At 42.3% G+C, this 13,126-nt stretch overlaps 1 protein-coding gene across 1 annotated transcript in view; it reads right to left on the bottom strand.

Annotated features, from left to right (window-relative positions):
- The window catches only part of SMG6 (SMG6 nonsense mediated mRNA decay factor), a 239,737-nt gene that overhangs the window by 182,988 nt on the left and 43,623 nt on the right, over positions 1-13,126 (bottom strand). The window contains exon 9 of the mRNA XM_061175743.1: positions 5,676-5,737. Within this exon, the coding sequence (XP_061031726.1) occupies positions 5,676-5,737 (62 nt within the window). The remainder of the gene's footprint in view (positions 1-5,675; positions 5,738-13,126) is intronic.

Genomic DNA, 13,126 nt, shown 5'->3' with positions numbered 1-13,126 from the left:
GCGATATGTTTGAGGCTGGATTGGATCCATTTTTCCCCGTGGGCTATAACAAAGGTTTCATTTTAAATCTTGACACTGTGCAGCACTCTTTCTGGTGGAGATGGGGAGGGGGACTAGCACTTCTCGTTACGAGAATAGCAGAGTTCACTCTGCTTGAAAAGCAGCCACACTGGGCAAGTTTCAGAGCCATGTGTCTCCGTGTTGAAAGGCGGTAGAGAGCCAGCACAGAACGACATGACAGAAGTGTCACGTGGGACAGTCTTGCTTCGAGGCTGTGTCTGAGGAAGCCTCTTCCCTGGATGGGAATTGAAACAGATCCATTAACACTCCCTAGGTCAGAATGAAGTCTCAAACGAGCACCAGGCCAAATGTCCACATCTTCTTTTTTTTTGAAAGTTTAAAAAAAAAAATCCCCCGTTCGCCTTTCAACTAGTTCAACATGATTAAAACAAAAGAAAAAAAAAATCAAATGCATAAGTTAGAGTAACTTCAATTCTGAGATATGAGGAAAGATGGCATTCTCAGACAAAAATCAGCTTTGTTAGGCAACAACTGAAGGACACACAGATAAAAGATTCTTCCTCGGAGCTCAATAACAGCATTTCTGGTGCCCAATTTCGTAACCAAAATGATGTCTGTTTTTGGCCTCGAGTTACCTGTAAGTAGTTTTATTTCTTTCTCTTCGCTCCACCCCATATTGCAGAATGAAAATTATACTAAAACTGAGATAATGACAGTATACAATTTGTTTAGGAAAAAACCCACAAAATAAAATTATGGTTTTTATGGCTACATATGTAAGTATGTAAATACAGTAAAAAGGCCTGGAAGAATACATAACCTGATGTCCAGCATTATCTCTTTGGAAGGCACAGGGGTTGGGGAGAGTTGAAAGAAATTTTAGAAAAGAATGTTATACTTTTATAAGGAGATTTTATATATTACTTATGTAATAACCGTAAAAGTTTTAGGCAAGAAGCAGCAGCAGTAGTAGCAGCAGAGGAAGAGAGAAAGCATTAAAAAATGGCAATTTATAACAGCCAAAAATTGGAAGCATCCTAAAACGCCCAACAACCGATGATTAAAAAGGCACATCCATACAACTGAATTCTATTTTTTAAAAGCTGTATTAGATTTTTTAATCACATGGGAGAAAGTTCAACATATATTAAATGAGGACAGTTTTAAAGTAGTATAACGCGATCCCTTTTTATACATATTTGTAAAAAATAAATAAGAAAATGTGTGTGTGTGACGTATAGAAAAGAAGATAAAATATACACCAAGTGTTAGTGGTAGATAGTTATCTCTGGATAGTGAGAATAAGGATAATTTTTTATTTCTTCTTTTTGCTGGGTTTTCTAAATATTTTACAATAAGCATTGTATATAGTAAAAAGATTTCCCCTACAATGAATACTTCTGGCTTTTGTATATAATACATTTATAATTTTAAAAAAATCAAGACACAAACATTATATTTTTAACAATTCAGAGTCCAAAATAAACATAAGCCTTTGAATTCCAAGAGATCTTGAAGCTGTGCAAATAGCATGACTCGGCAAGCAAGTAAAAACTAAAGTGGTAACTTCAACCTAGGCTATAATGGGAAGCAAAATTATTCTGTTTGTCACAAATCAAAAGTCTGCAGGCTGCCGGCTTCCCGACCTCTCTCAGAGGAGTCTGAGCACAGGTCTGATCTGCCTCTCCCGGGGAAAGCCAGTGTCTGTCAGGAGCCACACGGCACCCCTGACCTATTCTCCTTCCTGAGCCTGAGAGGATTCCGGCCCTATCCTTTAAAGCTGCAGAAGGTACAATCACTTTCAGGATACGAGTTTCGCTGGCTGAAGTGACTGCTTTCTGAAGTGATCTCTAGAGATACCTTGTCTCATTTGAATGGCAGTTTTAAGAAACCAGTCTTTCAGACAATACTGGGACCTAGACCCGGGAGTGACTCAGACAGTGACTAACGGGGCAGGACCCAACCTCTCAGATGCTGGGGAACACAGCTGGGCCAGACAACATTCTCTGCAGAAAAGAATCAGGCTCCCTAACTTTTCTTAATGTCTTAATTTTTAAAAACTGAACAAGATAGGAGCGAACCAGTAGCAAAAAACAAAACAAAACAACTAAGCCGTATGACAGGGTAACAATGAAGGGGAAAAAAATCATAGTGCTACAGAACATAAGGACTGGAACAGACCTTGGAGATCATCTATTTAAACTACTGATAAGGAAACCAGAGCCCACAGAGGCTCTGACTTGTTCCCTCTCGAGGTCTTAGAACTAGTCAGCGGAGAAAAACAAACTCTTTTTGGCACTTGATTCCATCTAACACTCCGCACCTCTTTTTCGCTGGTTGCTGAGAGGAAGGAGACTAGCGTTGCACACATTAGGCCCTCAAGCGTACACGGATGCAACGGAGAACGCGGGGCAGGGACAAGACGAAGACTGGGAGAGCCACGGGGGGCTTTTCTCAGCAGGCAGGCGGGACAGTGGATGTGTCTTCAGCTGCTCCCCATTACAATCTCCTCACTCTTAATTCGTTTTCAACGCCTCCCACATTTCACATCTTCTTGGTAATTAGGCAGCAGTCCATGTTGTTGTGTGTGGCTCGGGCTCATTGCTTTTCTAGTCTTACAGACTTCTATACTTTTTTTTTTTCCAATAGAAAAATTATTGCTGTTTCTGCCTTCCAGAATAAATATGGGGTTCAGTTCTCTTTTTACCTCTAGGAGAGCACAAGAGGAATACTCACCGAGGGGCTGGGGTGACTAGAATTTACATACATTTTCCTCATGTGAACACTACTACGACTCACTGTTCATGAAGGTGCAACTAGACCGGCCTTATCTTTTTGCCAACAGAATATGTTATATGCAGGAATGGAAGAGATCTTGAAAAATAATCTGGACCACAGCAAACCACCTCTGACAAATGAGATAATCTATTCGCTTGCAAAGGCTTCCAAAGAAGAAAATTCCTGAACATCTTCCCTCTGTGAAATCTTCTTACACCTAACCCAAACCTCTCCAGCTGCAACATAAGCCTATTTTTCTCTTGCTGTCATCCAACAGAAATCAAAACTATTTGGTTATGACCCTAATATTTAAACACAGTTAGGGTACCCCCAACAGCTGTCTCTAAATAAAACTTTTTTTACCTTATTTTTTTAAAGATTAATTTGTCCTCTCAGAAATCAATTTCTAGCTTTTTAATCATTATTGTGATCCTTTCTCAAACTTCCTTCAAAATATCTAAATATGAGAGTTTTAAAAAGGGGAAAAAATAAGGTTCTAACTAATGCTTAACCTGATTTAAAAAAATATATATATATATGTATGTGTGTATATATATATATATATCTCCTAAACATTAGTATACTTTGGACCAAGATCTATAACATTTTTAGTCCCAAGAGTCTCTAACAGAGCTAAGAAATACCTAGGGCAGTGGTTCTCAACCAGGAGCAATTTTGCACTGTGGGGAACATTTGGCAATGTCTAGAGACATTTTTAATTGTCATAACTGGGGGTGAGGAGAAGGAATGCTACTGGCATGTAGTGGGTAGAAGCCTGGGATGCTGTTAAACATCCTACACAGGACAGCCCCTACGACAAAGAACTATAAGGTTCAAAATATTAACAGTACAGAGGTTGAGAAATCCTGACTTAGAGCAAACATGGGGTACATAAAAAGTTAAAGAACAAACACAGGAAAAGGAAAAAAGGAGAAAATACTGACTAGAAAGGTAGTAAAGGAAAAAAAGATATTTTAAATGAGAATTTTAAAAGAAATAAAGAGATAAGGAACCATAGCACCTACTTTAAGTGCAGTACAGTGGTATTTCTGATATGATGTGCTATTTTATGAAATAATATCTTATTATTATAAGATAATAATCCTGAAACTGCACCCACCCTGAAACTGCAACTTTACATTACTCACTACTGACTGGCCTACTATGACCCATAGAATACTAGATCCTTCTCTCCACTCTTTCACAATCTACCCACTTCTTGTAATAAATCACTTACTCCTACAACAAATATTTACTGAGCACCTACTACATGCCAGGCACTAGGGATACAACAGTCTTAAGCAAAAACTCCTGCCAGAGTAGAGCTGACATAGGGGTGGGGTGAGGGGTTGCTACTGATGCACCTAGTTTACTTTGCTGAGTAAATCACTTCACACTTATTTCTGCTAGTAGAGATGCATCTATTGGCACTACTCCAAGTTTCCCAAGTCATTTCAAAATCAAGACTATAGCCATCCCTGTCACTCTTGCCCAGGCTGATGACAAATGAATATGTAAAAGGCACAGTTTCTAGTTCACCATCCACAAACAGTGTTTCTTCAAGCAGGACAAAGCTTTTCAGCTTCTCCCACTAAGGAAACCTTCTAGAGCATTACAGATACACTTACAAGGTTATGACAGAAAGTGAAAGGGAGGGGCTTCCCTGGTGGCGCAATGGTTAAGAATCTGCCTGCCAATACAGGGTACATGGGTTCGATCCCTGGTCCGGGAAGATCCCACATGCCGCGGAGCAACTAAGCCCATGCGCCACAACTATTGAGCCTGCACTCTAGAGCCTGCAAGCCACGATTACTGAGCCCACGTGCCACAACTACTGAAACCCGCATGCCTAGAGCCCGTGCTTTGCAACAAGAGAAGCCACTGCAATGAGAAGCCCGCGCACTGCAACAAAGAGTAGCTCCCGCTGACCACAGCTAGAGAAAGCCCGCACGCAGCAACAAAGACCCAACACAGCCAAAAAAATAAATTAATTAAAATCTTAAAAAAAAAAAGAAAGTGAAAGGCAAACACTGACAACAACTGGGGGAACTATAATCCAAAGCAAATCACCCCAAAGGGTAGTTCACAATAAAACCTCCAACTCAGAAAATATCAAAATGCAGAGACGACCTGAGGGCACTGCCACCCGTTCCTCTCCTGGAATAACGAGGCACTCAGCACAGGGGCACCAGCTTTACACAGTGAGGAGAAACTCAGATCCACCAAAGGGATACTCAAAACCTGATCTCTTCCCAGAGACTTAATGGATTAAGTAACAGGGTCTCACCCACACCACCTTCCCTGAGATTTATATGGAAATCCGTGGTGAATGGTGAAACCATAGAGAAGTCTTAGCATTTACTGAGGTCAGCAATATGGTGCAGGAAACTGAGCACAGGAGGAAGGGGTATGGTTCGAAGGAAGAGAAAATGTTGGAGGAAAGAAATTACTGTCCACTAATTTTCCCTTCTCTTTAAGGGAAAATTAGTGGATAGTATTTTCCCCCAAGGAGGACCCCTGGCAGCTGCACCCAGGGACTAAGCATGACTTCCCTGCGGAGCTCACTAGGGGCTGAGCCGGAAGGCAGAGGAAAGAGAAACCCAGAGGGATTAGGGGTGGGGGCTGGGAAAAGATTGTGGTTAAAAGGGGGCTTTAGTAAAGGTAGGGAAAGGGGAGCCAGAGGGATGGAGAGTAATATTTCCCAAACTTCATGAGCACAGTAGGAGAGTGAGTGAAGGGAAGAGGAGAGAAGGTGGAGGCCCCTAAGAATTCACACCCTGTGCCCTCAGTTACAAACACAGTCTAGTTGCTAACAATATTAAATTCCAAAATGACTTGTAATGTAGGAAAATAAAATAAACATCCTGCACACTTACCCAATCCGGGTAAACAGCTTCCCATGGGCATGGAGAAAACTGAGGATGAACCTTTTGTTCAGCTGCATGGGAAAAAAAGAGAGGAGAAAACAATTAAACTTTCCCCAGTTTCCTGTTACTGAACAGAGTCCCTAGTGACACAATAACCTGGCCAGGGTCTAAGGGGTGGGCACTAGGGATGGGAACCAAATGAACATGCCCAAGCTCTCACACAGACCCAGGGCCCATGCCCAACAGCTGCTGCTCAGCTGAGCCAAGATGACAGCAGGCTCGGTGAACGGACAGCACCCCCTGCTGGCAGTAGTGTCTGAGTGCAGGGAGCGAAGCACTGAATCCCAACAAAGCTGGGTAGATGGCTGTCACCCTCTGCCATCTAGAAGTCACTCTGTCCCCATAATGACGGAAATGAAACACTGACAAGTACAGGACAGGGATGATGATGATCTTGGATAAGTCCCTTCTCTTTCTTACGAGCTGTTTTTCTACCTACCCAAAAAACAGAACTCTTCTTTGGTAACCAAGGGTAAGGTAATCCACCACTAACTAGCTTATCAAATTGTACTTCTCCAGCTTTTAAAATAAAAGTTCAAACCGTTCCATTTTTTTTTTCTTTTCTTTGAAAGAAAAACTGAAAGCTGGGGTTATGTGAAATCCTCTGGCTTTTAAATGTTGGCTACTAAAGAAAAAAAATTTAAACATTAGGCAAGCCAAAAGCACACGTTTGCCAGCCACATCTGGCTCACAGCCATAAGCTACCAAATTTTCAATCTCAGTTCAAGGTTCTAGAAAATCTACTTCTATCAAAATTTAGGGGAGATATTCCTCTAAGCAAAACAAGGCAGGGAAAAAAATTCAGCTCCAAAGAAAGTGGAAATAATCTAAAGACCAAACCCTGTCATCTTCCCTGGTCTCCTGGAAGCAATATGCTCAGGCTTCCCTGTAGCCAGACAGGGAAGAGGGATCAAGAATTTTGATCTCAAGGTGATGGTTAGGGCAAGGAACAGTCCAGCACCCTGGATGCTCTGCCCAAGAGGAAAATACTCTTCTGGTTTATACCCTTGCAAAACAGAAAAACAATCAAATTGTGGCAGTTCCACCAATTTCACAAGGAAGCTGGGTGTGAGGAAAGGAGGGCATTCTCGCCTCCCCAATGACTTCAACCACAAACTGCAAACAATCTTCAGTCTTTATATTTGCTTAAACAAATTACATTTAATCAGCAATACTAGACCAAACTCTGATTTCTGTAGTTAAAAAGGATACTTCATGGAACATAACCTGTCTCTACAGTGAGGTGAGTCAGGGCAGGGGACACTGGGTTCCATGAACAGAAGGGAAAGATGAGGACCTGCCACAAAATAAATGGCCGAGGGCTCCGCCACTGTTAGTGGCAAGGCCTGGGCTAGAATGCAAAGGAAGGTGGTGAAAAACTTACCCCTCAAACCTCTGCCACTTACCTGCTGTGGGGTCTCAGGCAACTGATCTAACCTCCCAAAGTTTTTCTTTCTACGCAGTGTAGATAACAGTACCTATACATTCAGGGACTGGTGCATGAGATAAGGCAACTAAAAGCACATGCTCGGCATTTGTAAACACTCAAGTGTCAGCTGAACATTCTCTCCCAATGAATGGTTGAGTGAGTGGTAAAATGTTAACAACTGGAGAATCCGGGTGAAGGATCTACAGGAGTTCTCTGTATTATTCTTGCAACTTTTCTATGGGTATAAAATTATTTCAAAATAAAAAGGTAAAAATATATATTCTCTCTCTATTCTTGTTTTAACTCAACTGTCCCTTTTTCCAGCTGCCAATCATAAACTGGTTAACTCATTCATAACTAGCTATATTTATACATACAGGATACTTTGGTAGAAACAGAACGATATTAACCCATCTCGTTCAAGCCAATTACTATCCCCCAAGCCGCAAGATAGCTCAGAAATTCAAGCAACTTAAACCAGTGAATGACAGAACTTGAACCCAGGTCTTCCGATTCCAAAACAGTTCTCCTCCCCTTAAACTGCCATCTATCTCAGGAAGAGAACAGGTGAGCTTATTCATGAAGGGCCAATGAGGGAATAAGAGCAACTAAAAAGAGCAGTTCAGTTTTACCTTTAAGTTTTCCTTACCCGTTAGGTAGGAAACATAGTGTGTAACCCACAATACTTCCTGGAACAAAATGAGTGCACCATGAGGTTTTTCTTTACTTTTTTTTTTTTTTTTTTAATAATTCTTTATTTTATTTATTTATTTTTGGCTGTGTTGGGTCTTCGTCTCTGTGCGAGGGCTTTCTCCAGTTGCGGCAAGCGGGGGCCACTCCTCATCGCGGTGCGCGGGCCTCTCACTACCGCAGCCTCTCTTGTTGCGGAGCACAGGCTCCAGACGCGCAGGCTCAGTAGTTGTGGCTCACGGGCCTAGTTGCTCCGCGGCATGTGGAATCTTCCCAGACCAGGGCTCGAACCCGTGTCCCCTGCATTGGCAGGCAGATTCTCAACCACTGCGCCTCCAGGGAAGCCCCACCATGAGGTTTTTTAATGCTGGAGTTCTAGCTATACTTCCCAAAGATCCTTCTCCTAGGGTAGTAGATGAAGCCTACTTAATTACCTGACTTCATACCTGCCATTATCATATTTTAACTATATCTAGTAGAAAGTGGATTTCAATGCATTGTTTTTCAATTAGTGATAGTGAAGAGAATCTTAGCATACTTTGTCAAACTATACACACATTCTCTCTGACCTTGGTTAATGAGAACCACTGCTTTATTTTTAGTCTGAAAGTACCTGTTACCCTAAATATAGTTTCTCTCTATCTGTCACCAACATTTTGAGTAGGAAAGGAGCTAAAATGTAGATACATTCTAGAGAGTGGTAAAGCATGTTATACTGAGGAAGTAGATTTGTTACACGTTGGTCAAAATGGGACTAAGCACCATCGTAAATTAATAACATGAAGTCAGCAAGTGCTGAGGCAGAGCTTTTGGAAAACTTAACTGATACCAAGTCCACAAAAGGAAGGTCTTAGTCTGAGCTTCCTCCCTCTCCAACACGTCACCATGGATTGGCTTCATGTTTGGAGCTTTTTTTTAAAATTAATTTTGTAAGTGAAATAGAGAGCATTTTCTTTTTTCTTTTTTTTTTAAATTTTATTTATTTATTTTATTTATGGCTGTGTTGGGTCTTCGTTTCTGTGCGAGGGCTTTCTCTAGTTGTGGCAAGCGGGGGCCACTCTTCATCGCAGTGCGCGGGCCTCTCACTATCGCGGCCTCTCTTGTTGCGGAGCACAGGCTCCAGATGCGCAGGCTCAGTAATTGTGGCTCACGGGCCCAGTTGCTCCGCGGCATGTGGGATCTTCCCAGACCAGGGCTCGAACCCGTGTCCCCTGCATTGGCAGGCAGATTCTCAACCACTGCGCCACCAGGGAAGCCCCTGTTTGGAGCTTTTTGATTCTTAACAATACACTCAGATGGTCTCACTCAGGTAGAGAAAGAACTGTTTTTTCGCGTATGGTGAGACTATCTGTCTCCAGATCTTCCTCGTGCAATTACATACTGTTCACCAGAAACTAAAAATGCTTCTTGGGTGTAGCCCTAAGAGACAGTGTTAGAATTATTAAAGGGCTCCTGGCTCTCTGGTTTAAGTCCATAACCAACTCACAATGGACTCTTGAGCCTTTTGTACCATCTAAAAGCAAGGACCCAAAGAGACACTAATGGCAACAGTTGGATGGGTAGGTCTCTGGACACTCACAACAAAGTCTGTCCTTCCATTAACTATGGGGTTATGAGTAAAGTGGTTTGGGTTGTTCCTCAACTGTAAAATGGAATTTCTACCACTGACGGTACCTAACTCAGAGCTGAAAGGATAAAACGAAGTAATACAAATTAAAGCATTTTGAGGAATAAATGTCTTATGCAAGCCCCGGTTATTACCACTCAGAACTGCCTAAGTGCTTTATGAACTGTGTAGCAAGGAAGGAGAAAGAAGCTCCTCAGAGGCAGCAAGACATCACCAGAGGAGAGGATTCTGAAATATGCCCAATTTTAATTCTTAATAGTTGTTCCTGCTTCTAAAAAGTTGTGTGGAAAACTGAATTTCTGAAAAGTGAATCATCTTAAGGACAGTAGGAGGAATTAAGAGGAATTCCTCAGTATTAAGAGGAATTCCAGCATGCGTCTTTAAAGTGTTTTGGGGAACATAAACTATCATTCTCTAATTTATTCATCTGGGATGTCTCTACTTTTATATACCAAGTACTCAAAAACAAAACAAAACAAAACCTTGTTGTGTTTTAAAAGGGGGGGCTCTATCCCCTTAGATATGAGACAACATAGGTGAAGACCAAATTTCAATGGTACCTGTTAGAAAATGTCCAGGACTTTCAGAGCCTGCCATCAAAGCCCAGTTATCATCTCCCTAAAGCACTGAGATCACAGGTGGAAAAGAATGTGAGCACAGAGGTGAAGCTGCCCACCTTCATCCCTGTGCTCCCCTGACAGGCACAATCAAGAGCAGACCAACAAGACAGGGTCCCCAAAGCCAAAGAACTTGTAGCCCAAGAATAAAAGATAAATAACATACCAACTTGCCAACTCCCCATTTATGTTCCAAAACCTAAGACAAGGCCTTCTGACTATGAAGGTGCCAGGAGGCACTGTGCTTCCCTTACTGTCACTATCCCTCAGCCAGGAAAAGTCTGTGGCAGGGAGATCTAAGGAGATGATAGAGAAAGTGAGGAAGGAGGGCACGGCACACAAAACGTGGAAGCCTACCGGTAAGTCAGCAGTATAATAATCATATAGCAGGAATAAAAACTGCTCATTAGAACTTTCAGTATTCCTCTTTCCAGGATATAGATAAATAAAAATGTATAGGCAAGTCAAGTAGCAAGACTCAAATGCCTTGTAGGGAGACAGCAAATCACAAAAATCCATCTTCGAATCCCAAAGAGCCACACTGAGGCTGAGGTAGAGCAGGTATGGTGATTACTCTTCACCTTCAGTTTCTTCACCCCTGAACTGTTCTGGGCAGGATGACAGCTCAATTAGCTCTAATTAAGCCCAAGTTCCATGTAGAGCTGTCCTACTTAGATGGCTGGATCTGAGCCATGTGAATTCAAGTGTAAAACGTGCCTCTTAAAACCAATGCACCCCTTGAAACAACAGCTCTCACTCTCACACTGCAGCTTAGTGCTGCCTCAACAAAGTCTTACATTAAAGCAATTTACTTGCTATTACTTCATTATCTCTCCTACTTAAAGCCAGCAAACTGGAGGGAAATTGGGCTAAATGTCAAATCAGCAGTCAGCTCCGGAAAACCCAGCCAGCAAGCAGAGGGACAGCTGAGCTTAGAGTACCGGGCTGGCTCTCAGGAGGAAAACTGGCACTAGGTCTAAAGAAAAGAAAGAACCACGAATTTGTGACTACTCTGTATTTATCGCTCATTTGTTTACTGTGGGGGAGGAAGTAGTACGGAATAGTATGAACAAAGACCACTGATCTGGGTTCAAGACCTGGGTTCAAATTTTGGTTATGCCATTTATTTGCTATATAACTATCAACAAATCATGTCAACTTTCTAAGGCTGTTTTTCAACTACAAAACAAGAAGGCAGGGTGAGATCAATATCAGTGATTCTATAACCCTGAGTGTGTACGCATCACAAGAAGAGCGTCTGTAAAAAATATAGATTCCCCAGTCCTTCAGAATCAGAATCCTCAGGGAGGGGAGAAGGGGACTGCGAATCAGCATCTTTAAAAGGTCTCCAGGTTAATTCTGAAAGACAGCTAGATTTGGGAATCCCTGGGCTAGATCACGCGTCAGCAAATTATGGCCGAAGCGTTTTTTAGTATGGCCCATGAGCTAAGAATGGCTCTTATATTTTTTAACAGTTGAAAAAAATTGAAGGAATTTTTCATGACGCATGAAAACTATATGAAATTTAAATGTCAGGGTCCACAAATAGAGTTCTATTGAAACACAGCCACACTTGTTTGTTTCATATTGTCTGTGGCTGCTTTCCCCCTACAAAGGCAGAGCTGAGCAGCTGTAGCTGAGAGTATGCCCAAAAGCCTAAAATACTATCTGGCCCTTTACAGAAAAAGTTTGCTGATCCCTAATCTCATCTATAACACTGGGGTCTCAAAAAAATGTTTGTACCTGCATAACACTTCAGGGCTACCACACACATACTGGAAACAGCAATGATTCTCATAGGCTGTTTAATAGCAAGCCCCACCTCTCTGGATGTTCTGACACCTACCCTCCCACCTATCACCTCAGGGGAATCACCAATCCAGAGTGTTCCTTCCAATTCTAAAAGCCCACAAATGAACAGTTCTAACTAAATCTAATCTTTCTTACCAGCTTCTGGGCAAACACCATCCTATTCTATGTTAGCACAAAATACACCAAATGCCAAAAGACTGCTGCTCTCAAAGCTTTTGAACTCAAACGCCCCAAAGGCTACAGAGAAATATAAATGGGGCTCTCAAGGTTTCCACCTTGGAAGCCACTATGGGGTGGAAACACAACACACCCAAGCCGAATCAATATTTCACTTAGGCCAGAGGGCCCCAGGACTTTTCCCAAAACATCCCTAATCAAGGGAAAGTGTCAGACTAAGGCTTATGAATCCCTGTGCTGTGTGGTCTGACAATCTACAGCTCAGAAGTGCCACCAGCTTAGCATCTCAAGGTATACAGGGAAAGAGAGAAAGTTCAGCCAAAGGGCGACACTGTTGCTCTGACTGAGTTACTTTCTGAATGACTCTTCTTTCTGACTCATCTCTCTCAGAGCCTGGGAACTCTCATGCCCATCCACCCAAAAAAATGGGGGCGCTGGGACACCTTTGCAACTGCACAAAGTGGGAGAGAAGAGGACAGGGCTGAAGCTCCCACTTGGTGAAGAGTTGGGCACCAGAAAATAGTTTTCCAAAGGCACATACACAAGCTCAAACCATCTTTTAAATGAATGGATCAACAGAGCGCTGATGATGGTGAGGTCCTTTTCACACTGTGTCCACCCATTCATGTATTCATTCAACAAAAACTTACTTGCCATCTTCTAGGGACATGACACTGTGCATGAACTATGAACAAGGCAGAGATAATGCCTCCTCTGTGGTTGACACAATTATAAAGTACCATGATTGGCGAAGGATGGGATGCTGTGTATTTCCACAGCAGGAGCATCAGAGATCTCAGAGGAAAAGAGGTAAAGAGTCATGTCATGCCTGTGTGTCATAAGCATAGGGGACAGCATGTGCGATGGTCCCAAGAGTAGCACGTTGTAGACTGGCATGGCCAGGTGAGTGATTCTGCAAGAGGGAGGCTAAAGAAATAGGCTGGGCCAAGTTGTAGACGTCCTTGTTAAAGAGTCTGATCTTAATCAAAGCCACTGAAGGGTTTTGAGCAGGGAAGTGACATGAGCAAACCTCCATTTTTAAAAGGGC

The sequence above is a fragment of the Eubalaena glacialis genome, chromosome 19 (genome assembly GCF_028564815.1).
Source record: "Eubalaena glacialis isolate mEubGla1 chromosome 19, mEubGla1.1.hap2.+ XY, whole genome shotgun sequence".
Lineage (NCBI taxonomy): Eukaryota > Metazoa > Chordata > Mammalia > Artiodactyla > Balaenidae > Eubalaena > Eubalaena glacialis.
Note: the sequence above shows the minus strand (reverse complement) of the source record. Positions and strands in the feature narration are given on the sequence as shown.